This window comes from Cryptosporidium hominis, assembly GCF_000006425.1.
Source record: "Cryptosporidium hominis TU502 chromosome 6 CHRO016119, whole genome shotgun sequence".
In the NCBI taxonomy this organism is placed as follows: domain Eukaryota; phylum Apicomplexa; class Conoidasida; order Eucoccidiorida; family Cryptosporidiidae; genus Cryptosporidium; species Cryptosporidium hominis.
In genome coordinates, this window is record NW_667410.1 from 1 (window position 1) to 26,759 (window position 26,759).

Sequence of the window (26,759 nt, forward strand, 5' to 3'; positions counted from 1 at the left end):
TTTGATTCGTTATTATGTTCAACAGGAATATTTCCTAATCCTTCATTTAAAGATCCATTTTGAAAGAAGTAGTTTGGTAATATTTGACTATTTCTTGAAATAGAAGAAGAAGCTGACAAAAAAGATGAGCTCATTTGTATTGTTATTATTATTATTATATTAATTGAAGTAAAAAAGTGATAATTTGAGTAATTTATTATATAATTCTGTAATAATTAATTAGTTAATTAATATTAATAATTTTGTTTTATTTTCACAGATTTATTAATCAATTAATTTATTTACTTATTATTATGTAATATTAAGTAAATTTAGCTTCAAATGTTTCTTAATCTAATCAATTTACTTTCATTATTTCCCTTTAATTTTAATCTTTTTTTTAGAAAAAAAAAATTCTCACACACATGCTGTTATAAACAAAAAAAATTCTATACCGGTATCCACGTCTTGTCTCCACGCTGTCAGAAAAATAATAAAAGATGACATGAACTAAAAAAAAGATATGATTTTTGTAAAAAAGAGAGGAAAAAAAAATATGGAAATGAATATATTATTTAATTTTGTAAAACATAGTTGTTTGTTTTAGTTATATGATTTAAGGGAGTTAGGTTATATTAAAGAAGAATTAAGGGAATAAATAATAAGATTTAAGTGTTATATAAATAATGAATAGTAAGTATAAAGAAAATATGCAGATTTAGTGTTTTGTTATAATAATAAAAAATAAGTAGTGTGTAATTAGAAAGAAGAATGGAGATAAGAAAAAAGTCCCGTTTCCATCTTCAAATTGAAAAGAGTTATATTTTAAAATAGCTCTTCTAGTAGTTCTGTTTTTTGCTCAGAAAGCCTTTGTGCAGCAAGCCAGAGCCCAAATCTATGAGAAATAGTTCCATTAAACTGCTCAAGAGTACGATTGAATCTTCTAAAGTCGAAGGTAGATGGAATACTATGAAGGATGGATATACATCCTTCAAATGATGTCATAATCAGCTTATGCTCATGGTACTTAAGAACACCAAGAGCAACTTGGAATGCATATGGTTCTCCAAAAAGAAAAAGAGAATCCCAAACCTTTGGAATAACTTGTATTGGAATACATGTTGAAAATAAAGAAGTCAACCATGAAATTAAGTATGTGTCTGATGTAATACTTAATAAATCAAAATGATAAGCCAAAGAAGGCATTAATTCTTTAAATAACATATCAAAGAAATCCAATCTCATTTTGACATTTCTATGATTAAGCATAAACATATCTAAGAAAAAGCTGTTATGCAAAAGGTTAGTAAAGGTTTTAAATGCTTCCATCAAATTAATATTAAATAACAAAAGAATCATTGCAATATGACTCATCCCCTCAACATAACCTATATCAGGCCTATACAATATAAAACATTCAACCAAAATCTTAGTACTCTGGTCTATTCTATATATACTTGGATTGTCATTAAAAAATAATAACACACTCTCAAGTTCTGAATCTTCATCATCTTCCAGAATTTTCCTATTAATATGAGATTGGGAAATTGGAGAGAGCCCGCCTAATGGTGAAGGAACTGTCATAAATGTAGAATCTGATTGTTCATTAGCCATTTGTTTCTGTTCTATATATTTTGCCTTTTGTTTAGATTTCATTTTGTCCCAAATTCTGTATCCTAGTACTGCTCCAGCTCCAATAAAGAACGAATGAAGTTCTGGAAATACATTCGATATATCTCTGTGAAACCTTTTAAGGTGTATGAAAAATGCCTCTTTCAATGGCCCGCCTTCAAAGCATGCATGCATGCACGTTTGCTTTCCCCCACATGCTGAGGGGCTGATTGACTCTGACAGGTCTGTCAGAAAATTACTTCTGAGTCTTAAAAGATGGTTAAAAGTGGCAGCTTGAATTTGAAGATTATTTCCTACAGCAATATTCCATAAGATTCCTCTATATGAGCAAGGAATATTGTTAACCCATAAATGAAGAATCAGGTGAGAAATGGGCGCCTGATAATTAATATATTTATTATGTAAATTATGACTTGGGGGTGCATATTTTGGCTTTTTAAGCTTCAGAAAGCTAAATATACTCATTATTTTCCATGAAAATGTTGATTTTGGTACAGAAGCTTTATATTTATTCTTTTTATTATGAATCCAAGCCATTTTTTGGGGATTGGAAGACATTTTTGATTTTGATTTCCAGCTGCCAGTATTAGAATTCAAATTCTCTTTTTGGCCAGAAACTATTTCTTGAAGAATACTACTTGTGGGATTATTGCTGGCGCATGAATTATATTGGTGTAAATCAAACAATGTAGAAATAGAATTCGAATTTGAGTTGGATGATAAAACTTCCTTATTTGAGAGGGAAACTGCATTAGGAAGTTCAGTATTACATAAGTTGATGAATGAATCTAAGCTCCAGTGGTTTTCCCATTGAATAAAGATTCCATGGTGCCATACTCTTAATAAGTCACTTTCAATTCCCTTATCTATAATTGGGATTCCATAAACTGTCATTACATTACCATCTTGAGCTTCTTTAGCTTCTTTGGTTTCTTGATTTTTAAGAATAGTTTGATGGAAGAATCTGATCCATATTAATAATGATGGAAAAGTAGAATCTAATGAACAGAGATTAATGGATTCCCCTGAGCGAGTTATCAGTGAGAAACATTTGGATTCTAGTTCACTTTGTAAGTGGTTTGCATTATTTTTGGATGAGGTTGAACAGACCTTTCCTTTTCTTAGGATTTTACTGGATTTTCGATCTAAATGGATTTTACTTGATACTCCCACATTAATATCCACAATATCATCCAAAAGGATACAAGATAAATCAGAAATGTCCATTCCAAAAGCTCTACGGATTCTACTTGTAATTCTTGAATGACTGGTTAAAATACAGCTTTGGTTATCAAACAGATTTTCATCTCTTAGAAAGATATTCGAATCCATTGCTTTATTATTGTTAATACTATTATTATTTAAAGGTCTAGAAAGACGTTTCTTGTTATAATTAACCAGTTTACTAAGTTGAAGAGACATATTACTAACAAAATTACTTGGATTTAATAAGTGACTTGATTTACTTCTAACTTTCTTCCAACAGAAGAATTTTGAATCTGAAGATATCCAAGCAATTATTGTATGAGAACTATTTTTATTTGAGAATCTTCTAAAGATTGTTCCTTTTTGAAGAAGAGTTGGACTAACTTGAGATACTTGTTTAGATCTTAAGACTTTTGGATCTCTAGAAAGTCTTCCATATACTTTTTCAGATGGAGATAATAATGGTTTAAGTTCATTTTCAGCAACTCTATCGTACATATTTTCAAGTTGGGTACTTGTTACTGGAAGATTCGAATGCATACACATTGTAATAAATTCTTGTTTGGACATTTTTGTTCGTACATGAGAATTATGTAAGGATGTATTTAACATAACCAAAGCATAACAAAGTGTATGGATCTGATCCGAGGTATATAAAGTTGTTGGATTGTCTCTAATATAATTAACAGAGAACCTCTCTAGGATTCTATAAACCATTTGGGATTCTCCTGGAAGAAAGAATCTAGATAAGAAATATCTTAAAGCAATATCAGGTTCCAAAGAATTAGTATTAAATAAGTGAACATAATTATTGAGTATACTTAAAGAGAGATTTGAATGTCCTCCTAGAAGCTCTCCAACTTTACGTTTATCCAAGAAATCAGTGTGAAGAATAAAGTTTGCAATATATAAAGGATCATCTTCAACAAGTTGATGTTCAATTAAATAAGAAATTCCTTCTTCTGGTGAGTTATTGAAAAGTAATACTCCCTGTTCAAGTTGTTCCATTAACTGTATTTCTTCTTTAAGTATATCCATGTGGCATTGTCCTTGAGAGATGTATGGTTGTGAACAGAAGATATCTGAACTTATTCCTTGGTGTATATTATACCTCCTTTTAATGTTAGAGGATGCAAAAGATCCAGACTTTTGGTGAGCTTTATGATATTGAGAATCAATAGAATTATAGTGGTTGTATTCATCTGAATTCAAGTTAGAGTGGTTTTGAAAGACATGAGAACTATTACTGGTTTTTCCTTTTATTTCATTTGATACACCAAAGCTTTTAAATGAAGGAGAGTTTTCTGAAGTAGTATCAATGGATTTCATAGATTGAGCTGAGTTATGTTTACTTTGTTGATTGGAAGTAACTCCGCCAGTTTCAGATTTTAGTTGGAATGAATTTGATCTTCTAGAAGCCATTAAGATTTGCCTGATCTTTTTTGCTGTTAGTGATGGTATGACAGGCTGATTTCCGTCAGGACTTCTATTAATAGCTGAACCAGACCAATCTTGTGAGAACCTCATAACAGGAAGACTAGCAGAACTTGAATTACTTGCAAATCTAATTTGTTCTGGTTCAAGTGTTGAAAAACTTTTAGAGGAGAAATTTGAATGATTTTGACAAGAATCTTGTTCTGGAACATAGCTGAAGGTTGTTATGGGATTTTCGGAGAAGTTTACACTAACTTCAAGTTCAGATTCTTGGGATAAGGCTCTAACTTGAGTTATAGATTGGTTTTTGTTCGGATTCTCAAAGTTACTACTTTTTAAGTTTTCAGAGCAAACATTTGATGAGATATTCGGAACATTCTCAGCTTCCATGATTTGTACTCCCTTTTTTAAGGCCCGTGGAGACATTGTGTATAAATATATATTAATATATGAGAAAACTTTCTAAGTGGATTTTAAAGAAAGAAGGCCAAAATGAGTTTTCATCGCTAAAAGAAAATAAGAAAGTAAGGTTTGAAGATTATTACCTCCAAAAAAAATTTTAAAGTTGAGATTTCTCTTTCTCCTGTTGAGCCTTAAACTCTTAATTCCAAAGAAAGCTATATTGTATTTCAGGACTTTTTGACGCTAGCCTAAACTTCGAGATACCCAGTTTCTCTCCGTTCATTCGTGGTCTAAAAAAAGTCTTGAACAATCTTATCTCTAATTCGTGTTCATACAATTATTGGTTATTTTAATTCCAGTCTTAAAGCATTTTTCCAAACTATTCCAAAAGGCCGGGTTCGAGTTTGTACCCGCGCGCGCCAAATGTGTTGCATGCAACAATTAATCCAATATCGGTGGGAACGAAGAAGAAAAGAGGTGGGGATGAAATGGTGGAAAAAAACATAGAGGTAAAGAGGGTATATATAGAGAATGAGTTATATAAGTGGATTAAAAGTGTGTGGTAGGTTCAGGAAGGCTAAAAAAAGACGAATTACCACAGCAGGGAAGAAATCCAATCGAAGCTTTTGACTCCTTGATCTTTTGTTGGAATGTCAATTTTGGAGTAATTGTTAGAATTTTCTGGGTCTTTAGAGCTGTCTTGGTTTTCAATTCCGAACTTTTGGAAGATGCTGTCGAGGTTAAATTGATCAAGTTTGGAAAAAGAGCAATCAAATACTTCAACTTCCTTCTTGAGGGAGCATTCCTCAGGAGGAGCTTCCCGGATTGCTTTAGAAGAGGTGGGAGAATAGTCTTTTTTGATATCTGAGATATTTTTAGAGGATACGGGAGTGTAATTTCTAGGTTCTGACATTTGGCTAATGACCATAGGGGCATGGTAGTCTTGATCCTTATCCTGATCTTGGTCCGGGTCATGGTCTTCTATGGGAGAATTAAAAGAAGTAACAAGATCTGGAGGCGATTCTGGGTCAATAGAAGTGGATAAGAGAAAGACAGCTGAGAATCCAGTAATGATTTGGGTCTTTTCGATAAACTCGTGATCAATTTCAAACAGCTTGGAATTAAAAAGAGGTTTTTCCCAATGGTACTCAAAGGGTATAATGTCATTTCCAAGGTCTGAAACGCACATCTGGTCAATAATGGCTCTTTGGCCAATAGAAATAATTAAAGGAGATCCGGGAGCTCTTAGAGTAATGAATACAGGAAGCTGACAATTTTCTGCTAAAGCAATAGCAATTTTGAACTCTCTAGAATTGAAGGTAAAATTGCTGTTTTCCAGAATACTTTCACATAAGCTTAAGGTATCAATCTGTTCTTTTTTAATTTGGATATCTTGATAAGTTGAATTATTTGAAACACTATTTCCACTGGTATTTCCTGTTCCAATTGAAGATCCTGTGATTGGCATATCATATCCAGAAATACCAATCGGTTGAACTTTAATTGAAATTAAAGATTCTTGGGATGAAATTGAGAGTGTTATCTTTGATTCCTTAATTTCCATATATCCAAATATATCCTTAAGAAGACCAGAAGATATCCTTAATCCATGTCTTCTTTTCCAGAAAATTGTTTCATGAAGAAGAATTCTATCTTTATGTCCAATAACTGGGTATACACAATGCTTTCTAATTACTCCAATTTTACCATGTAAAGTAACCCTTAAAGTATCATCATCATTTCCATTAATCTCAAAAATGAATCTAGTGGCTTTAAACCACTGAGTATTGTTAAAGCATTTAATCAGTGAGTCTACTTTATATAATCGTTCAAATTCTACAATATCCCCAGTTTCAAATTTATCAAACAATCTACCATCAAAGTTAAATTGGAAACACGAAGAAAATCCACCAAATGGAAATGAATAAAGCATTAAATACTCATTTGTGATTCTTATCAATACATCTTGGCATTTAAACCCTCTCAAGAGACAACTCAAACAGTTATTTAATTGCTTAATTATACTATTATCCCCCTCCACAGAAATCATGATCAGAATTATTCAAATCTTCTACCTTTCAAGCAATCGCACACACAAATACATATGTAATCAAATCATCCAGATCCAATTATTTAACAAATTTCTGAGAAGATTAGATTAAGGGAATTCAAGCTTTTATATTTATTAAATCAAGTTGGCGCCAATTATTTCAAAAAATGAAAAATAAATGAGAGATTTATTTCTATTAATTCAATGATCACTCTTTTTTTCAAAATCAATTAATCCCCATTTAATTTCAGCTCATTCTTTATCCATTCCTCTAATCTACCCAAAATAAATTCCTTTTTATTTTATTTTGGTACCCAACATTTATTTTTTTCAAATACCGGTATATAATACATGTTTGGGCGCCCGCATATTTGGGCGCCACGTTATTATTTTTTCATTAATATAAGGTAAAGGGGAAAAAAGTAATAGGGAGGGGTGGAGAGGGGAGGGGTTTGGGTAGGGAGGATAAAATAAAATTTTGATAAATGTGAAAAAAACTTAAGTGGGAAGGGTGGAAAAGGAGTTAAAAGAAAAATATTGATTTGCAATTAATAGTTTAAATCTTAATTTGAATATTGGGAACATATAGGAAGTGCTCACGTTGCAATCCTTTAGATACGGATTGAGGGTGAGGCATCGATCCACGCCTTAGTGAGAGAGGTAGTATAAAAGGTATTAAAAGGAGGTAATATTGGGCTTATTTTCAGCTTTAGCATTGAGATTTATCGTATTAAAGGAATCTGGAGAGTATCAAGGCGAGAAAAGGAGAGAAGTTACTGAGAGTAACAAATTGCATGCAAAAGTGTGTGGTTACGGAGAGAGAAAGACTGGATTTAGATTATATAGAATAGAGCTAGAGGCAGATAGAAACTATAGAATAACAAGATATGGAGACTGAAAATAAAGTTGAGGTGATTGACTTTGAGATTGAGAAAGGAAATGATAATGGAGATACAAAAGAAATGGAACAACTTCTGGCCCTGGACGACTTTAAAAAGTTGATTGGACTATTAGAAAGAGCAAAGGAGTCAAGCCTAAGGAGGTTGGATAGAACTTTATTACTAATAGAAGAAAATTTTGAGCAAGTGAGTAAAAGGCTCGATCAAGACGATCTATCATACCTGGATTATCGCATGTGTGATGTGGATCTTCCTGAAATGGAGGTTGATCCAACTGAAGAAGAAATTAACAATACTGTGAATTGTTTTTTGAGCAAATTAATAGAAACAGGAAAGATCCAGCTTAGACAGCTAAAGAGAGAGCTGAGCGAAGTGAAGGAAGTCACGGAAAATATCCTAGTTTCAGAGGTAAATGAAGAAGAAAATAAACAAATCTTTGAAAGCCCTAAACCAAAAAAGGTCAAGGATGAAAGCGGGTTTGTAGCGAGCATGAAACGTCTCTGGGAAAACAAGACACCAAAGCTTTCCTCAATTTGGAGGAGAAATGAAGAGAGTAAGAACCTGATTGTTAATAGACTTGGAGTGTCCAGATTGGATAAGTTGGATATTGTGGACGGCTTTTTGTCTAAAGACGATGATACAGAAAAGAAGGATGGAGTTAGTCTGGATATAGAAATGGAAAGTATTGTGGAAGCTGAAGCTGATGTTGAGGTTGATCCTGAGACTGAATTTGGGGTTGAGACAGAAATCGAAGGCAGTGGTGAGACAGAGGTAGATGTAGATATGGAGCAAAATATAGAAACAGAAACGGAAGTGATGACATCTGCCAGAAATAATACATCCTTCAAGTCGATTTCTAACGAGGACGTAATTTCTCCAAAACCTCCAAACGCCATTTTGTCTATGGGAGGATCATCTCCGCTTCAGAGCCCACCTTTGTTAGTTCTCACTCCTTCTACTCCCATCCCGATTGTTCCAACTACAATATCTCAACAGGCTCAAGGAGGAGAAGCAAGGAACTCCATTGCAAAGGTTCAAGTAGAGGAAACCTCTGCGAGAACAGAAATTCTAAGGACTTCAGTAGTTATTGGTTCGGGTGAGATCGAAAGCCACACAACAGAAGGAAAAGAGAGAGTCTCAAAGTCTACGACAAATGCTAACGAGGATTCCCCTTTACCTCCAAGGCCAATCAGAAGACAAACAAGTGAGAAGATGCAGGAAAAAGGAGAAAATAGGGTTGAGGAAGTTGAGGGAGGAGAGCAGACTCCAATTCTAAAGGGAGGATTGGAGGGAACTCCCATAGATAAAAATATAGAAGAGGTGGGAGAGAATGATTTTGTTCGACCAGAGAGAATTAGCCATGTAAAAAAAAGTGGATTGAGGTCCATTCTCCACCACTCTGCCAACAGGATTCCTTTGGAACAGACAATGGCTTCCTCTGGATTTGGAACAGGAGCCGGAGGAGGAGCTGGAGCAACTGCAGGAGCTGGAGCAACTGCAGGAGCTGGAGAAAACAATAATACTGCTAATAGAGGAAGTACAAATACTATCAGACAAAGTAGAGGATCCACAGCTGCTAATAACTTGGTGAAGACTCCAATCAACAAGGGATTCTGCGAAATGGAAACAGAAGGGAAGGACAAACTTAGAATTGGAGAAAGCCCGTGTAGAAGGTACCATAAACGCCTGAAACTACTTCCTCCTGTAAATCCAGATGAATGTTATATGCTAACAGACAGTGAAGATGAACAACAGAACTGTGGAGTAGGAGGAAATGGAGGTGGAGAACTTAAGATCACTAAAGCTCAAAAGAAAATACCACTCTGGGCAAGAAGCATGAATTGGATCCCAAAAATGAAGGAACAAAGAAATGTAGATCCATTCAGTATCTTTGGAGACTCTTGTATGTTCATGGACCTCGAGGATGTATTCCAAAGACCTTGGTATATCTCCACCATCGCTAGAGATAACAGAATCAAGTCGTGGCAAAATGATCGGCTCACCTCTCTCAACTGGAGTGAAGACTCTCTTACTTCTGACGAACTCAGACAATACAAGATGAGAATGAACCTCTACATTGATAAATCCAATGAAGTCTATGTCACAGAACCTTGCTTCACTCCTTCCCCAAATCCTCTTGCTAATGGCGCATGGAACCATATAAACAAACAGAGAATCAACAGTGGAGGCACCACAGTCATTCGAAAAGCTCTAAATCTATCCATCCATAGGCTTAACAATAGCATCTCCAATAAACCCAACTCCTCTATTCCTTCCGCTCATCTAGCTCCCCCATCCTCTTCAGTCTCATCTTCCAAACTTGTCGAAGCTACCTTAAACCATCTACAAGCAGACAAAAATTCCTCCATTTCCAATATTGAAAACAATAATATCGCAAACTTCCTCTCCAAACCAATTAATTCATCCAAAGACTGCCCCAATCTCGCACATCAACACAACAATCACATTATCGGTAATTCATCCTTCCTTCAGTAATTCGTGCATCACGTGGCAGCTCCCGCGCGCGCCACCGGCTGCATTTTACTCTAAGTTGGAATATTTCTAGTGCTTCTAAAAGTTAATTAAGGATTAATAAGTTGAATATCTTTCAAATAATTGTTTATATATATACATATGTATGTATATGCTTATTTATTTATATTTCTCAGAAATTTCTGACTGTTGTATTCCCTATTCTTCAATATTAGTTTCCTTGTCATCAATTCTCCCTTACTAATACTGCCAATCCCTTATAAATTTGATTCTTGAATCTTTTCAAACCTTTAAACAACTTTCCTTTTGCCTTTGGAGTCAATCCTTCCCTCCCCCCATCCACCCACTCACCAATTCTTTCGTTCACCCCTCCCCCTCTTCTCTATTCTGAGATTGGAAGGTTTCGCATGTTTTGGCGGTAAAATGTGAGTCAGAATTATTAGGTAAAGGATTATCCCACTTAAGTATAAATACATCAAATACGCTTCAAATCTCAACTAAGTAAAAAGGAGTGAATATACTTTAGGATTACTGCTCTATAAAAATAGACAGGAAAGGAACTTAAGCAAGAAACACGGCTTAATAGCATCGTTTAAGTATATAAGCTGAAAATAGAATGAATCTAGGGAGGAGCAAAAGTAGAGGCTTGGCTTAGGAATCATTTTGATGTGATGTTAACTAAGTGTTATAGGAAGAAAACTTTAACCCACAAAAAGAAGAAGAAAAATTCTCATAATGATTAAAGAAAGAATGAAAATACAAGCCATGTTTTTCTTAAATATCATCAGAATTATATTTATTATACATTTTTTCACTTTAATACACGGTACCGAATTCAAATTTGATCATGATCAAGAATTTGACCAATTTGAAAAGTTATATAGAGAAAAAAAATATGAGAAACTATATAGAGAATTAAAAGAATGCGAATTTAAAGACTCCAGATGCGCACAAATATTGGGAGAAATGTATTTCATAGGATTGCATGTCGATCAAGATATTATTACAGCAATATCATACTGGAAATTATCTTCAGATTATGGAAATTCTGAAGGTCAATTTTGCATGGGTATGGTTTACACGCTTTTTCCGTTCTTGGACTCACTTGAGTGCATCACTAATAGTCATGTTGGCGCCAAACACTCAAAAATTACATTGGACAATTTTCTAGAAAATGATAATCCGATACCATGTGATTTTTATCCATATTCAAAAGATGACGCTCCAAAATTCTTAAAAAAGTATAAGTCTCTAATAATTAATTATTCTTTCAATGATCAAGATTACGAAAAAGATGCAAATGTTATAGGAAAAGTGTCAAAATCTATACAGCTTTCTAATCTATATTTATATTTTTCTTCACTTTCTGGTCATACTGGAGCACAGTTAGCCTTAGGATTTAGATATGAGCATGGACTTGGAGTACCTAGATCATGTGAAGCTGCAATATCTAACTACATTGAGACAGCAAAAACTTCAGTTTCATTTAAAAAACAAGGATTTTCAGAAAAAGAACAACTAATACGTCTTTCAATTCCGGACTGGGAGCCAATGAAAAAGCTTTTTAATCCAACAGAAAATAGGAATCGTGAAGATCTAGCTATAAATTTGGCAGAATCTGGAAGCATTACAATCCAACTAGCTTTAGCTAAAAGATATCTATTGGGAGTAGATGGATTTAAACAAGACACTACTAAAGCTTATAAATATCTAAGAAAAATTGCTGATAAAGCTAAATCAATGGTTGGAGTTGTATTAGATATTCCTTCTACACTTATTTATGGCGAAGCTATTGGGTTACTTGGTTACATGCATGCATTAGGTCTCGGTACCTCTCCAGATCTAAAAACTGCGTCTGAATATTTTTCAATTTCAGCCTTTATATATAACGATCCAGGAGGCCATAATGGTATGGGATATGTTTATTTTCATGGATGTGAAGGATTTGAGAGGAATTTTAGATTAGCTTTTCACCACTTTAATGAAAGTGCTTTTCATTTATTTGCTGATGCACAATATAATTTGGCGTCTCTTTATCTTACCGGACTGGGTACCCCTCAATCATATTCAGATGCAATTTCTTGGTATACAAGAGCTTATGAGCAGGGACACCTTCCATCTGCATATGCACTTTCACAGTTAAATTTGAATGGGCTTGGTATAAATAGAGATTGTAATACAGCTTTGGGATTTCTTAGAGAGATTATACAAAGATCAAATTGGACAAATAATTTGATTTCAATTACCAATAAATTTTCAAGATCCAAAAGTAAAGATGAAAAGAATCAAATGATTCTCAGTACAATGAAACTTGCAATTACAGGATATGCACCATCTATATCTAACTTAGCCTCTTTATTAGATCAAAATCTTAGAAGTAATAAACATTTTGAATGGGTATCGTCCATAATTGGAATCCCTCTTCCAGATTTTTCATTTAAGCCAAATAGAGTCGAGTACTGGTTTAAGTTATTATCAGCCAAAGTTATCCCAAAAATCCTTTTAAAGTTTTTTCCTGATCTTGAAAATATTAATTTAGATACTTATAATATAGGTAACGAAAATGATGAAAAAGGTATCGAAAATATTAATAAATGGTATTTACCACAAATGTTTTTAGAATTTTCAATATATAATGAGAATGTTGATTCAATTATAAGATATGGAGATTACTCATACTATGGAAAAGGAGTCGAACTTAGATATAAACTTTCTCCAAAACTCTTAGAGAATTCTTCTAATTCTAACTGGATTAGGCCTTTAGAGCTCGAAATTGTTTCTATGGAATCTCCAAATTATTTGGCAGCATTCGATCTTTATAAGATTGTCTCAAATAGCATAATAACTTCTAGATGGATGATTTCTCCTATTTCAGAAGCCTCCTTTAATTTAGCATTTATGGCTCAATTCGGAATAGGAATTGTGCAAGATCTTCATCTTGCAGAAAAGTATTATAAAAAGATGGTAGAAACTGGGAGTATCAATAGAATAAGCAATGGTATTGGAGATCTTCTTATTTATTTTACGAAAATCCATAGAAGTCTTAATCTAACTATTAATTCTTTAAATAAGATTTCATATCAAGACCTAAAGGCCAATGGGAATTTCTTCCTCATCCTCAAATTAGGTCACCTCTTACTTTTCCTGTTAATTCTCAAACTACTCGTCTATATTTATACTAAATGGACAAAAACTAGAGAAAATTCTTCTTAAATTCTAATGATATTGAAATAATACAATTTTTTATTTTCCTTGATATATTTTCTCTTATTTAATTAATCTTTTTTTTAATATTATTTGCTTATGCATGTTTTGCGCGCCAGTTTGCCGGTGTTTAATTAAAAAGGTAACGTGTCTCGTAATTATAAAAAATATTAAAAAATTTTATTCAATATTATTTAATATATATGTGAAATGTTAATAAAAAAAAAATTTAATTAGACCAAAAGGCGGCAACTTCTAATGGTAATTAGAAATTTCTGTCTACAATTTTAAATTGTCAAAAATTAATAAATTAAATATTAAATTGCTGATCATCTTATTTAAATTATTAGAATTATATTCCGCGTAAATAATTAATAAAAGAATAATTCATCCAAGTTCCCATTGAAATTAAGTAAGAAGTCTTGTTTTGAAAGATAAACTTCAACTCGAAAAAAAAAAAATGGCAGATACTGAACAAAAGAAGAGAACCTTCAGAACTTATAGTTACAGAGGTGTTGACCTCGACAAGCTCCTTACCATGAAATTGGATGAGGTTGTTGAGCTTTTACCAGCACGTAAAAGACGTAAGATAGCCAGAGGTTGTCTTAACAGAAGAACTGCAGCTTTTATCGCAAAGCTTCGCAAATCTAAGGCTGAATGTCCAATGGGTGAGAAACCTGTTGCTGTTCGTACCCATTTACGTAATATGGTTATCCTCCCAGAAATGGTTGGTTCTGTTGCAGGTGTCTACAATGGTAAGACTTATGTTACCGTTGAAATTAAGCCAGAAATGATTGGGATGTACCTTGGAGAGTTCTCTATCACCTACAAGCCAGTACGTCATGGTAAGCCAGGTGTTGGTTCAACCAGTTCTTCCAGATTCATTCCTCTAAAGTAAAAGGTTATTTTAAGTTACCACCATTATTTATAAGAAAATATTTGGTGCGTATTATTGATTGGCCCTACCATATTCTATTTACAGAAAAGTTTATTAACTTTGGAAATGTAATAACATGGTCTCTTCTTAAGGGAAATAATCCAGTACTTTCTTTTTTTTTTCGTGTGCTCGGTATGTTCTGAAATCTAAGGTTGAGAGGATATTGAAGGAGGGGGTCTTCGTTTTTTCGTATTATTATTCCTTAGAAAATGGCTTGACCTGCAATTGAAGTAAACAATGAAGAATAGAAGATGGAATTTGGTGTGTAGCTTATTATGAGAGCTTTACAATCATTAACACTGATTTTGTTGAGTATTTGGTACCTTTTCTTTTTTAAAATTTGGACTATTCCAAAGAATTTAACTATAACTCATATTTACTTCAAATCTTATTCTAAACCCTTTATTGATTATATACAATACATCATTATTGTATCGTTTCATGCTCTAAATTCCATTAAAGTCGAATAAAACTGACAGCCGCCCCTCCAGTCTTGAAACTATTGGTAATAGATGTATAAATATATATGTATGAGAGACTTCAGCTTCACCATTGTTTGGTCTTGGACAAGACAGCCTAAACAATTAATGAACAAAACGATATTGAACTGTAAATTTCTCCTTGAAGTATGCCGCTACACTGACTTTGTCTGATTATCAAGTCAATTCCGCATGATTATACCTCCCTAGTGTATATTATGTTGGTGTAGTATGGTCATGTTTATGATGATTATGATGTGGGTCTCTGAATACTGATTGTTTACTATTCTAATAAGGTGAAAAGTTTTTGATGAATAATGATAAAAACCATTGACTAGCCTTCTTTTTCAAGAGAGAGGCTATATATCGATATTTTATTCATCTCAGTTCACTTTCTTTTTAGATAGAGGAGTATCTTTATAATTTTTCAGAGTTTTTACTTTTTTCTTTTTTTCCTTTTCCACTGCATGTTATGTTTACCTTTTGAATAATCGATGTCAATTCTAATGCATTATTCCTTTCCCTTTTTATGTGGCAACTTTTTCCCCACTCCCGCTAATTTTCTCTTTTGATGCATTTATTTTCTTCCTATCAACATAATTTTTCACAAATATGGCGCCTAAATGCGAGACGACAATGACCCGGTACTGAAACCTTGTGGCGCCATTCTAAAATATTAATTTTTATTTGTAAATAGATTTTAATTATATTTAATTATAATAATATAATTAACTATTTACAAAAAGAGTCATTCAAAGAAAATTTTTTTGCCTTAGAAGAAAATTTACTTCTTTTAAAATAAATTTTAAAAATTTTGGGACTTTTGTAATTTTAAAGTATTTCCAGAAATGACTTTTGCAAGACCAATTGTTAGTGTTTTTCCATCAAACGACTCTACAAAGGCTACTTCCAGTATTCCTTTACCAACAGTCTTTGTTTCTCCATTAAGACATGATCTTGTTCGTTATGTTTTCACCAACATGTCAAAGAACAAGAGACAAGCTTATGGTGTTTCCACCAAAGCAGGTAAGTTCTTGAAGATTTAACAGAGGAAATGTAAATGATTTGGTCATTCGTGATGAAAGCTATTGATAGGGACATCTGAATTTTTTATGATGTTCTGAAGAAATATTCATTATTTCTAAGATAGTAGATTCTGATCATTATGTATATAATACGCCACTTTTACATTTCAACCTCTATATAAATATTATCCAATTATCTTGAACGTCGATTAATTTCTATATTTCACTTTTAGGCCACCAACATTCTGCTGAGTCATGGGGTACAGGTAGAGCCGTTGCTCGTATTCCTCGTGTTTCTGCTTCTGGTACTAGCAGATCAGGTAAGTTAATGGTAAAACTCATGTTAATAAATGGCTTGCTTAGTTGATTGGTTAATCTATTTAACTGGGATTAAATAGTATTATTTTCCAAGTGGTACCATTCTTTTTTTTTATGGATATAAAGAGAATAACCAGGATGAGAAAATTTGATGATCAATAAATATGGAAAGCTTTTTGGTAGACAAATGATGTTAATAAGTCGTGCACCACACTGAATATTTTATGTGGATAAAACGATTCTTTGCTGCCTGTTTTAGAGAAAAAGGAGAAATCTTTTGTATCTATCACAGGTAGTCTGACTAACCAATAACTTTCCAGAGATGGTAGATCGTCAATGAAACTAGCAGTGTTCATTTTAACATGAGATATCACTTGATTCTAAATAAACTTTATTTTTTCAACTTTTCAATTATAGGCCAGGGTGCTTTCGGTAACATGTGTCGTGGTGGTCATATGTTCAGTCCAAACAAGACTTACAGAAGATTCCACAGAAAGATCAATACCACTGAAAAGAGACATGCAGTTGCAGCAGCCATTGCAGCTACTGGTTGCCCATCTTTGGTATTGGCTCGTGGACATCGTATCAATAATGTACCAGAATTACCTTTGGTTATATCCGATGAAATCCAAAATATCAACAAGACCAGTACTGCTGTTGAATTCTTCAAGAATTTCGGTAAGTTTTGAGATTGTATTTGGCCAAGGAATACTTAAGATGATGAGGTACTATGACAAGCAAGTTTTGTATTTCTTGTTTTTTATATGAATGGGAATTTGGTAGTGGTCTGTATTTGATGGATTCCTGTTTCTATATTTGCATTTTTTGGGATGATTTTGGAAGTTACCCAGCTCATACTGAAATATGTAACTGTTGAGAATGCTTCCTTTATTTTATATCTGAAATTATGCAGGTAAATTTCTTTGCCTTCTTAACTTGTAAGAAAGTGAGAAATAGAAACATTCATATATATGTTATTTTCTCATCTATATGATCATGATCATTCCATTTATCGATAATATTGGCCAAATATATTTATTATATAATCATTAGTAACAATTTTTAACTTAATATCTTTTTAATTCAATAGGTCTTGAAGAAGAAATGAAACGTATTGAGTCTTCAATGGCTATTAGATGTGGTAAGGGTAAGATGAGAAATAGAAGAAGAGTCTGCGCTGTAGGACCATTAGTTATTTATGCTGAAGATAATGGTATTGTTAAGGCCATGAGAAATATCAAGGGTGTTGATACATGCTCTGTTGAGCGTCTTAATCTCTTGAGACTTGCTCCAGGAGGTACATTTGGTCGTCTTACAATCTTCACAAAGGGTGCCATTAAGAGACTCCAGGAGATCTATGGTAGCTATACTCATGGCTCATCTTCAAAGGTTGGATACACATTGCCACGTCCAGCAATGACTAACGCTGATATTACCCGTATCATCAACTCCACTGAAGTTCAATCTGTATTAAGACCATTACGTGGATTCAGATGCATGGGTAGTATGGGTAGATCCAAGACTAAGAAGAATAACTTGACAAATCTCACAAAGAGAGCATGCTTGAACCCAGCATACACCAGCCTCAGAAAGAGTGCAAGATTAGCCCAAATCCCAGGTACTAGACTCCATGCAATTAAACAACGCCAAAAGGCAGCAAACCGTGCTCTAAAGAAGTCAATCAAACAGAAATCTGATACAGCTCTTGCTGCTAAGGCCTTATCTGGTCATAACCAAAATTAAATCTGTCTTGATCATGTTTCTTTTTAGATCATAGCAATGGAGATGACGATTTTGAAGGTGTTACAACTCTCCGTTACACAAGTAGATTTTCTTTTTGTATTAGACTTTTGATAACTGATACTTATTAAATATTTACGATTTTTTTTATTTGTATTAATACTTTTAGTAATAATATGTATATCGTACTCAAGGAATAAAGACTTGGGATTATGATCTAATAATGATTATGATGATAATTATAAAATTAAGATTACTCTCAATTGCCAAATTTACTTAAGTCATAAGGTTTATTCATGATATACTTTCAATTGTAATATTTACTCTAGGATTTGCCTTTATCAGTCTTTTTCCCAATTGTTCAGTTAATTCTGTTAATTCTTTGATACAGTTTTGTCTGAAAATATATTTTAAAGATTAAGTAGGCTATAGTCATAAGTTAGAAATTAGATTACTCCAACTTACCTTTCTTCTTCGTATCTTTTCTTGGATATATTTTTCAAAATATTCTTTATTTTGAGTAATCTTTGTTTACTCTCTAAAATTTGATCTTCTGTATTACTTAACTCTCTCTGTTTCTTAAGTAACTCAGAATTAAGCATTCTAGCTTTGCTAATCTTTTCATTAATTTCAACTTGAATCTCTTGTATTTTATTTGAATTCAAATCTTGTTCTGATAACTTTTGTTTTATTATCTCAATTTCATCTATCAAACTATTTTTTGTTATCATCAACTCTCCATTTTCTCTTATATAAACTGATATATTAAAATGATTATCATTTAGTTTATTATTGGCTTCCATAATAATTTCCTCATCATCAAATACCTCATGAATATTGAAATCTCTTTTTGTTTCCCACAAGTACTTTATTACTCGAATTTTTTCATCTAGTCCAGATAACTGACTTTTTATTACATTCATTGTTGACTGGATCTTATTCAAATTTGAATCCTCAATTGTATTCTTTCCTTTTATACTGATTAATTGCTCATTTAACTTTTCTATTATTTCAATTTTCTTGCTTTCCTCACTTTTCAATTGCAATATTTGCTTTTTATTAATTAATATTTTCTTATTCAATTGTTCAATCTTTATTTTTGTATCCTTTCCTGCTCGAATCAGTTTATCTCTCTCAGTTTCTAAACTTTTTGCCATCTTTTTCTTTTGTTCGTTAATTTGAGCATACTCTGTTCTTACTGACAATATTGCAGTATTCTCCATTGACATCATTCCAAGTATACATCTTGTATTATCCTCCAGCTCTTTTAATGTATCCTCTAAATTTATAATTTCTTTCCTTCTCATTTTTGAACAAGATTCTAATGCTACAGTATTTAACTGTTTTATCATTAATTCATGTGATAACTCCTCATTCTTTTTTATTACATTACTTAAATTCCTATCACAATTTATCTTCATTCCCACCTTTTCTTTGAGTTCCTCTTCATGTGTAATCAACCTAGATGATAATTCAACAATATCATCCTCAATAAGCTTCAATTGACTTTTATAATCCTCCTCTTCACTTGATAATCTGCTCGTTTCATTCATATAGTCGGATATCAAATCTTTAATTTCTTTAAAATTTTTTTTTACTCCAAAATATGTATTATTTTTCATCGTTTCTATTGATTTTCTTACTTCTACTATAATCTCTTTTTCCTTTTGATACTCATCTTGAATTATCGTAAATTTTGACCAAATCTAAAACATAAAAAATTAGTAATTAATTCCTATCTTTTATTCCTTACCATATCAATGTATTCATCCCTAATTGGGTATATACTTCTAGAAATATGGCTCATTATGACAACTAGATCCTACCATATTAAGATTTTCAGCGCGAGTCAATACTCTTTCAAATCTATGATAAAGCTCTTTAGCTTCACTTGGAGTTACTTCCTTATTATTTATATAATTTTGGACATATTTTGAAATTTTTGAATTCAGCATTATTTAATTAATATTCCTGCTATTATTATTACCCATCAAAACAAATATATTATAGTTTTCTCTATAAAATTAATTTGGTTTTATCGAATGAGAAATTTAATTAATTCCCAATTTTCCGTTCCTTGTTTTTCTATTAACAGCTTTCAACATTTATTTTAATAATTTAATCTCAAAACTTGTCGAAAAAATTGCAAAAATACCCAATTTTACTCAATTTCTATTTTTTACTCTTTTTTTAGTACTTTGTCGCATCTGCATTATAGGCCGCATGCAATTTGCAACTAACCTTGCAATAATTTGCCCGGTATGCAACTGGCGTCGTCCACATGCAAATTATTATTACTAATAACATCGGTATGTGCAAGTTTGCATGTAAACGAGCGCAAAAAAAAATATTACGTAATGTAAAAATATACAAAACAAAAATACACGTGTCAATATATATGTTAAATAAAATAGTTTATAAAAAATAAAAAATTTGCCTAATATTTGAAGAAACTATGGGAAATCAAATTATCGTATTTTATTGCAAATAGTCAGAAAGATGCTCAAATAGTTAAATTTTTTTCTTAAAATGTGACTTTTTGATATTGTTGAGCTTAACTTTGAGCATCCAAGAAGGTACATCTGCGCCAGAAGACTTTATAACCTTTGCAATGGACTTAATTTTTGGAATATCTTTTAAAGTAAAGAAGGTTATTGCATATCCAGTTCTTCCAGCACGGCCACAACGCCCCACTCTATGAATATAATTACTTGGAGAATGAGGGAAATCATAGTTAACTACGCAAGAAACGTTCTTAAAATCAACTCCTCTAGCCATTAAATCAGTACAAATTAATATCCAAATCTTACCAGTCCTAAACCTCTGAATAATGTTATCTCTCTTTACTTTTGGCATATCAGAATGTATAGCTTCCACAATCAAGTTATCATACATAAGTTTCTTAAAGAGTCTTTGAGCATCATCCTTGCTGTTTGTGAATACAAGAGTAGGAAGCATTATTTTGCCTTGCTTAATAAGTTGTCTTAATGATTCAATTTTTGCATCATCTTTTGTAACACAAACAAGCTCTTGAATGATGGTACTTGAAGCAGCTAATCTATGGCCAAGTGTTACTTTCACTGGAGATTTCATTATAGAATCTGCTAAATTTATTACAATTTGAGGTAATGTTGCAGAAAATGCTGCAATCTGAACCTTTCCACCCTTTGGAATATTTGAATGTGATAGTATTTCATCAATTTGAGGAGCAAAACCCATATCCAATAACTTATCAACTTCATCTAAAACAATCATTGAGCATCCTTGCAAATTAATTATATTATTACGACAAATATCTGCTAAACGATATGGAGTTGAAACCGCTATATCTAACCTCTTTGTATTACTTTCTTGAGCTTTATCAATCTTGCCACTAATATATCTGCAACGATACTTTTTGCCATGGATATCTAAAATTATCTTAATCTCGCGAACTATTTGCTGTGCTAACTCTCTTGTTGGACTTAAAATCAAGTTTGCACAGTATACTTTATCATTTTTTAATCTGCCAAGTATTGGAAGAATATAACATAAAGTTTTTCCTGAACCTGTTGGAGATTGTACAAGTAAATCAACTCCAGAAAATAACAGAGGGATTACCTGAGACTGGATTGGTGTTGGCTTTTGGTATTTCGATATGTTCATTATATTATCCAAAACCCAATCTGGGAGATTTCCAGATTCCTTTATTTCTTTAAATGTTAGTAATGGCATAGTCTTATTGTCTCCATCTACTGCTATATTCATTGAATTCCTCTTATCAATAATATATTCCTCATTTACTATCGTTTCTCCTTTACTTTCTTTATCTTCTTTTTCAAAATTCTCTACGGAATTGCCATATTCTTCCAATCTTGCTTTCTCACGAGATATCTTCTCCCAAAGCTCTCTAGATTTTCTTCCGTTTGTAAATGATGTACCTGAAGCCAAAATTGAAAATGCTGAACGATCCATTCTTAGTTTGTTATTGTAACTATTGCCACTAACTTATGCTTTAAGCTTTATTTAATAATTTCCTAAGCTAATACCTAATATGAACTTTCCAATTATTATTTAGTCTCCAAATACAGTTTTCGTTATTTATCTAACTTTCTTTTTTTTATTTCCGAGAAAACTCCTTAAAGGCATATTTAACCTTTAATTTATATTATAAGATTCCACGAATGTTGGCGCCAAAAGTCAAATTATACAAATATTGGTTAAGTTGAACAAAGCATTAAGAATAAAATAAATTCAAAATAAAAAGAAACAAGTTATAAAAATATAATTATATTTAGAAAAATGGCTAGCCTTACAAGTAATTCTATGATTAAAAATAACAATGTAAGTTGAATTGTACTAAGGACTTAAGATGCTTTAACTTCAAGTTAGCTAGTAATAGCAAGAGAAAAGTCAAGAAGATTATCAGAATTCCTTTTATTTCATTAAAAAGATTTTCAAACCTAACATGTAATTTTAATTCATCACTTAAACCAACTTAACATCAATCTCTCAAACTTGAAATCTGTTTTGTCCTCAATATCATTTCGAAATAAGCATTAAAATAAAATAGAAAGTTCCAATTTAGTATCTTCAATAAGCCTTATAAATGCTAAAAACAGTTTAAATTAATTAAGTTAACTCGAAATATTTATTTCCTTAATAGTTTTAATGGTTCATCAGAAATTTGAGCGAAGATTTCTGTTTTCAACTGCTATTTAACAGATTCAATAGGGGAATCTTTGTTTCATCATATTAAACCATTAATGACATTATAAACTTACATTTTAATTTAAACCTTGAAAAAAAAATAAGAGAATATTTATTTCTGATTCATTTTGTCCCAAATAAATTTTTAGTACTCCGTGAAATACCAAGACAAAAATCCAGAATGGCGCCAATTGTCATGGAATGTGGCGCCAGAACATGCAATTTGAAGAAACCATTCAGAAAATGTTTTGAAGCAACATCAAGAATAGCAATATAGAAAAGAAACAAGAAATCCGTATGGGAAATATAAGTCATACACCGAAAGAAAATAGTAAAAACACGGCTTAAGTCATGAAATCTTTAATGACATTGCAATTGTATGCTATCTAAAAAAAATATATATGTAGGTAACAAGTTCAAAGTAATATGTTGCAAAGCTAATAATATTCAAACTCAAAATTGAAAATAGATACTGGAAAACTTTATATCAATTTAGCAATTTATAATGTGTAACCATGTGTGTTCCTAATGGATAGTAGCATTGTAAGTATCAACACTTGCAATAATAATCTAAACGTTATTCCATATAAATAAAAACCAAAAGTGTCAATTCTACATAAGAGCTACAAGTGCAATATTTATGAACAGCATCCACCTTGTCTAATTGGCTGAGCTCCTGCTAACTTGGGACCTTGCTGTGCAGAGCCCCTTGTATTCTGACTATTCACTTGAACTCTCTTCTTGATCTCTCCAGCCATTGTATGGAATGCTTGTTCAACATTATAAGCGTTTTTAGCAGAAGTTTCTATAAATTTTATTCCATGAGAATCTGCAAGTTCTCTTCCCTCGTCTGATGTTACCACTCTCTTGCTCACAAGATCGCACTTATTACCTACTAACAATTTATTAACATTCTCCATTGCGTATCTATCAATCTCTTGGATCCATTGTTTAACATTATCAAAAGAATCCCTATCTGTAACATCATAGACAATAATGATTCCATGTGCCCCTCTATAATAACTAGAAGTAATTGTTCTAAACCTTTCTTGTCCTGCAGTATCCCAAATCTGTAACTTTACTGTCTTATTCTCCAAACTTATTGTTCTTATCTTGAAATCAACCCCAATTGTTGAAATATAACTGTCAGTATAGGTGTCATCAGCAAATCGTAAAAGTAGGCATGATTTACCTACACCACTATCTCCTATTAAAAGTAGTTTGAATAAGTAGTCGTACTCAGGATTCATTTGAACCTATTATCCTGAGAAACTCTAAATTTTATATATTGTAATCACTTGATCCTTCCCTTATGTATCACCCTTACAACACAAAAAATTATCCTTTTCACTCAAGTTAGCGCTGAAGACGCCAGTAATTTGTATGGTTAAAATGCTTTTTTTCCCTCAAATTCACAATTTATGCTAGCCTCCAAAAAATGTGGTTCACAGATGGCGGGCACTTTGTGGCGCCAAGAGTTCAAATTTTGTTATAATTTAATTTAATATACTAATTATGAAAAAACAAATATTGAAATAATAAAAATATTTAAAAAAAAAAGTTATTATAGTTATCTTTAATACCTCAAAAAACAACTAAGTGGGTTAAAAATACAAAGTGAGCTACCTGAGAACCTTCCTTGTCTGTGGTTGATCTACCAATATATAAATTAGTCTTGGAATTTGCTTCTCCCCACATATTATAATTTAATGGTGCACGTAATTTTGTGGCGCCAAAGTCATGCATGTAAAATAGTGTATTGGCTTTTGCATGCGCTAGTTTACTTTGACATTGGGCTTTTTCTGCAAGGGTTGTGAGCCTGATTTATCAGAATTCTGTTTAAGAGAACGAGAAAGCATTCTGTCTCTCTTACCGGGTTTATTCTTTGACTTTTTAATAGGTGAAATGGTGTTAAGAATTTTAGAATCTCCTGAAGTATTTTTGATTTGTTCTTGCTTAGAATAATCAGAGTCAGATACTGGATCAATCTTGTGTATAAGATCATTAGTCCATTTTTCTTTGCCCCAAGTCTTGATGTAGCTATTTGATTTGTTTCTGTCTTTTTTAATTTGTTTAGGAATATCATTCGAAATCTTTTTAAGCTTAGCAACGAAGAAGCCATCCATATTATTGAGATGAGGGTATATTCTTCTAGTATATGTGGAAATTGTAGGATTAAATCTATGCTCCCTAAACTTGGAGATACCATTTGATCCAATTTCAACTCCTAAAGGAACCAACTTAACATGACGAGTTCTTAAAATATAATCAACAACCATCTCATTTTCCTCAATAGAAATAGAACAAGTAGAATAAACAATATACCCGCCTGTTTTGCTATTAGCATCCACCATATCAACAGCAGCTTTAAGGAGTTCCTTTTGCAACAAAGAATGTTGAGCCAGCTCTTTAATGCTTCTCTTTACCTTAACAGATGGATCCCTTGCAATAATTCCAAGACCGGTGCATGGAGCATCAAGTAGTACTCTATCAAGTTTTGGAAGGAATGACCCTAACTCCTTACCATCCATATTAACTACAATACTATTATTAATACCCATTCTATGAAGATTAGCAATCAAACCGGTACATCTGTCCTTTCTTAAATCATTTGCATATAATATGCCAGAGTTCTTCATTAATTGTCCAATATAAGTTGTTTTACCACCAGGAGCTGCTGCCATATCAAGAATCTTCTCTCCTGGTTGAGGGGCTAATGCCATAACTGGAATAAGACTAGAAGCGCTTTGAATCATATAATGTCCAGCAAGATACTCTGGAGTTGCACCAATTGGAACACTACTAGAATATATTGTAAGTCCAACCTTGGTCCATTCACCTGTAGGATCTACGTTTGCTCCTCTAGAAATCAATTTCTGTGCCAAATCTCTTCTTCTACTCTTAAGCATATTGGTTCTAATTGTTAAAGGTCTCTTATTTTCATTGGCCTCAAAGAAATCTAAAGCTTCTTTTGGAGAAAACAAGTTTAATATGTAGTTTGTAAGCTCAGTATTATATCCATATAGGATTGATATATCATCCGCTAATTTATCCATCAATTCACTTCTGGATGCTTTTTTTGAGTTTAAGCCTTTATATTCTATAGTGGCTTTACCTGGACCTTTTGAGTCCAAATACTCGACTATTGATTCTACTCTTGATTTTATTGTTTCCAAATCTTCACCAGTAACTCTTAATCCAAATGGGCCAATAGTATTGTCATCACCTTTCTTAATATTTATGGCAATTTCATCTTCATCATCCCTTTCTTGAACAAATTTTGTTACAAATTCGTCATTTATCTCCTCTCCTTCCTCAGATTGTAAATCAGAATCTGAAAATCCCTCGTTTGAGAAGTGATCTTCAGTCTCCGAATCCGTAGATAATACGTCCTTACCCTTCATTTTTCAATTTATATATGTCACCTTTTATGCTAATTTACCTATAAACTTCGGTTAATATCTAAAAAGTTTCACCCTTGAATGGCAACTAAATCAATACTTTGATTTTGCCTTACTATATTATTATTATTGGTTTCTCTTAAATATCTTCCAAGTTTATTTTACTTATTCAATAAGTTCAACCTAGAAGCAATTTTGACCGGTTCAACTAATTTTTTTATGTTCTAGTCCATCAAATTCTATCTAAATTATTAAATTTGACTATTGCTTTTTTATTTCTATATTATTTAATTTCTATCATTTCACCGATGGCGCCCAACCAGTAGGTACCGCATGTAGCTACCGGTATATAAGCCATGTTGGCGCCTATTTTCATTAAATATAATAGATTAATCAAATGTGTGGAAAAAATAATCAAATTAAAAATTAATAAAAATTTAAATTATATTGATCAAAATTGATTTGTATTCAACTTTTCTTAGTATTAATTAAAATACAGAAATGTTTTTGAGAGTGAGTTGAATAGGCTTGGTTGTAATTACTATTCCAAAAATTATAAAAGCGCTTGTAATTGCAACAACATTGAAAGTCATTGTATGGTCTAAAAAAACCGTTGGAATTATATTTATGTTGTGATATATAGTTTTATAATCATTATTATTTTCCTTTAAATCTTCTTGAATTTTCCAATAAGATAGCGAAGGAGGAGATATCTGCCCTCTTTTAAGCTTTGCACCAAGATATACGAATGGGAGAAAGTATTTTTGAAATTTGAATATAACAATAACATTTGTATTTGGAGTTAAATTGATACAAAAGTTTACCAATATATTTTCTGATTTATAAATCTTAATATTTAAAAACTGTAAGG

General features: G+C 32.2%; 11 protein-coding genes across 11 annotated transcripts; 5 read left to right on the forward strand and 6 right to left on the reverse strand.

Annotated features, from left to right (window-relative positions):
- Nucleotides 1–804: 804 nt before the first annotated feature.
- Nucleotides 805–4,677, reverse strand: Chro.60364 (cytohesin-like protein). The annotated part of the gene is made up of 1 exon (XM_662552.1): nt 805–4,677. The coding sequence occupies one exon, from the start codon at nt 4,675–4,677 to the stop codon at nt 805–807; it is 3,873 nt and encodes a 1,290-aa protein (XP_667644.1).
- Nucleotides 4,678–5,245: 568 nt separating this feature from the next.
- Chro.60365 (hypothetical protein) lies at nt 5,246–6,703 on the reverse strand. Its single annotated transcript, XM_662553.1, has 1 exon — nt 5,246–6,703. The coding sequence occupies one exon, from the start codon at nt 6,701–6,703 to the stop codon at nt 5,246–5,248; it is 1,458 nt and encodes a 485-aa protein (XP_667645.1).
- Nucleotides 6,704–7,590: 887 nt separating this feature from the next.
- Nucleotides 7,591–10,098, forward strand: Chro.60366 (hypothetical protein). The annotated part of the gene is made up of 1 exon (XM_662554.1): nt 7,591–10,098. One exon carries the CDS (start codon nt 7,591–7,593, stop codon nt 10,096–10,098), a length of 2,508 nt encoding a protein of 835 aa, XP_667646.1.
- A 732-nt stretch (nt 10,099–10,830) lies between these two features.
- Chro.60367 (sel-1 protein) lies at nt 10,831–13,308 on the forward strand. Its single annotated transcript, XM_662555.1, has 1 exon — nt 10,831–13,308. The coding sequence occupies one exon, from the start codon at nt 10,831–10,833 to the stop codon at nt 13,306–13,308; it is 2,478 nt and encodes an 825-aa protein (XP_667647.1).
- A 451-nt stretch (nt 13,309–13,759) lies between these two features.
- Nucleotides 13,760–14,197, forward strand: Chro.60368 (ribosomal protein S19). Its single annotated transcript, XM_662556.1, has 1 exon — nt 13,760–14,197. One exon carries the CDS (start codon nt 13,760–13,762, stop codon nt 14,195–14,197), a length of 438 nt encoding a protein of 145 aa, XP_667648.1.
- Nucleotides 14,198–15,563: 1,366 nt separating this feature from the next.
- Chro.60369 (hypothetical protein) lies at nt 15,564–15,761 on the forward strand. Its single annotated transcript, XM_662557.1, has 1 exon — nt 15,564–15,761. The coding sequence occupies one exon, from the start codon at nt 15,564–15,566 to the stop codon at nt 15,759–15,761; it is 198 nt and encodes a 65-aa protein (XP_667649.1).
- Nucleotides 15,762–17,162: 1,401 nt separating this feature from the next.
- Nucleotides 17,163–17,801, forward strand: Chro.60371 (60S ribosomal protein-like). Its single annotated transcript, XM_662558.1, has 1 exon — nt 17,163–17,801. The coding sequence occupies one exon, from the start codon at nt 17,163–17,165 to the stop codon at nt 17,799–17,801; it is 639 nt and encodes a 212-aa protein (XP_667650.1).
- A 458-nt stretch (nt 17,802–18,259) lies between these two features.
- Chro.60372 (restin) lies at nt 18,260–19,420 on the reverse strand. Its single annotated transcript, XM_662559.1, has 1 exon — nt 18,260–19,420. The coding sequence occupies one exon, from the start codon at nt 19,418–19,420 to the stop codon at nt 18,260–18,262; it is 1,161 nt and encodes a 386-aa protein (XP_667651.1).
- Nucleotides 19,421–20,309: 889 nt separating this feature from the next.
- On the reverse strand, nt 20,310–21,752 carry Chro.60373 (dead box RNA helicase). The annotated part of the gene is made up of 1 exon (XM_662560.1): nt 20,310–21,752. One exon carries the CDS (start codon nt 21,750–21,752, stop codon nt 20,310–20,312), a length of 1,443 nt encoding a protein of 480 aa, XP_667652.1.
- A 1,373-nt stretch (nt 21,753–23,125) lies between these two features.
- Nucleotides 23,126–23,737, reverse strand: Chro.60374 (small GTP binding protein rab1a). The annotated part of the gene is made up of 1 exon (XM_662561.1): nt 23,126–23,737. The coding sequence occupies one exon, from the start codon at nt 23,735–23,737 to the stop codon at nt 23,126–23,128; it is 612 nt and encodes a 203-aa protein (XP_667653.1).
- Nucleotides 23,738–24,262: 525 nt separating this feature from the next.
- Chro.60375 (nucleolar protein-like) lies at nt 24,263–25,891 on the reverse strand. Its single annotated transcript, XM_662562.1, has 1 exon — nt 24,263–25,891. The coding sequence occupies one exon, from the start codon at nt 25,889–25,891 to the stop codon at nt 24,263–24,265; it is 1,629 nt and encodes a 542-aa protein (XP_667654.1).
- Between the last annotated feature and the right edge of the window lie 868 nt (nt 25,892–26,759).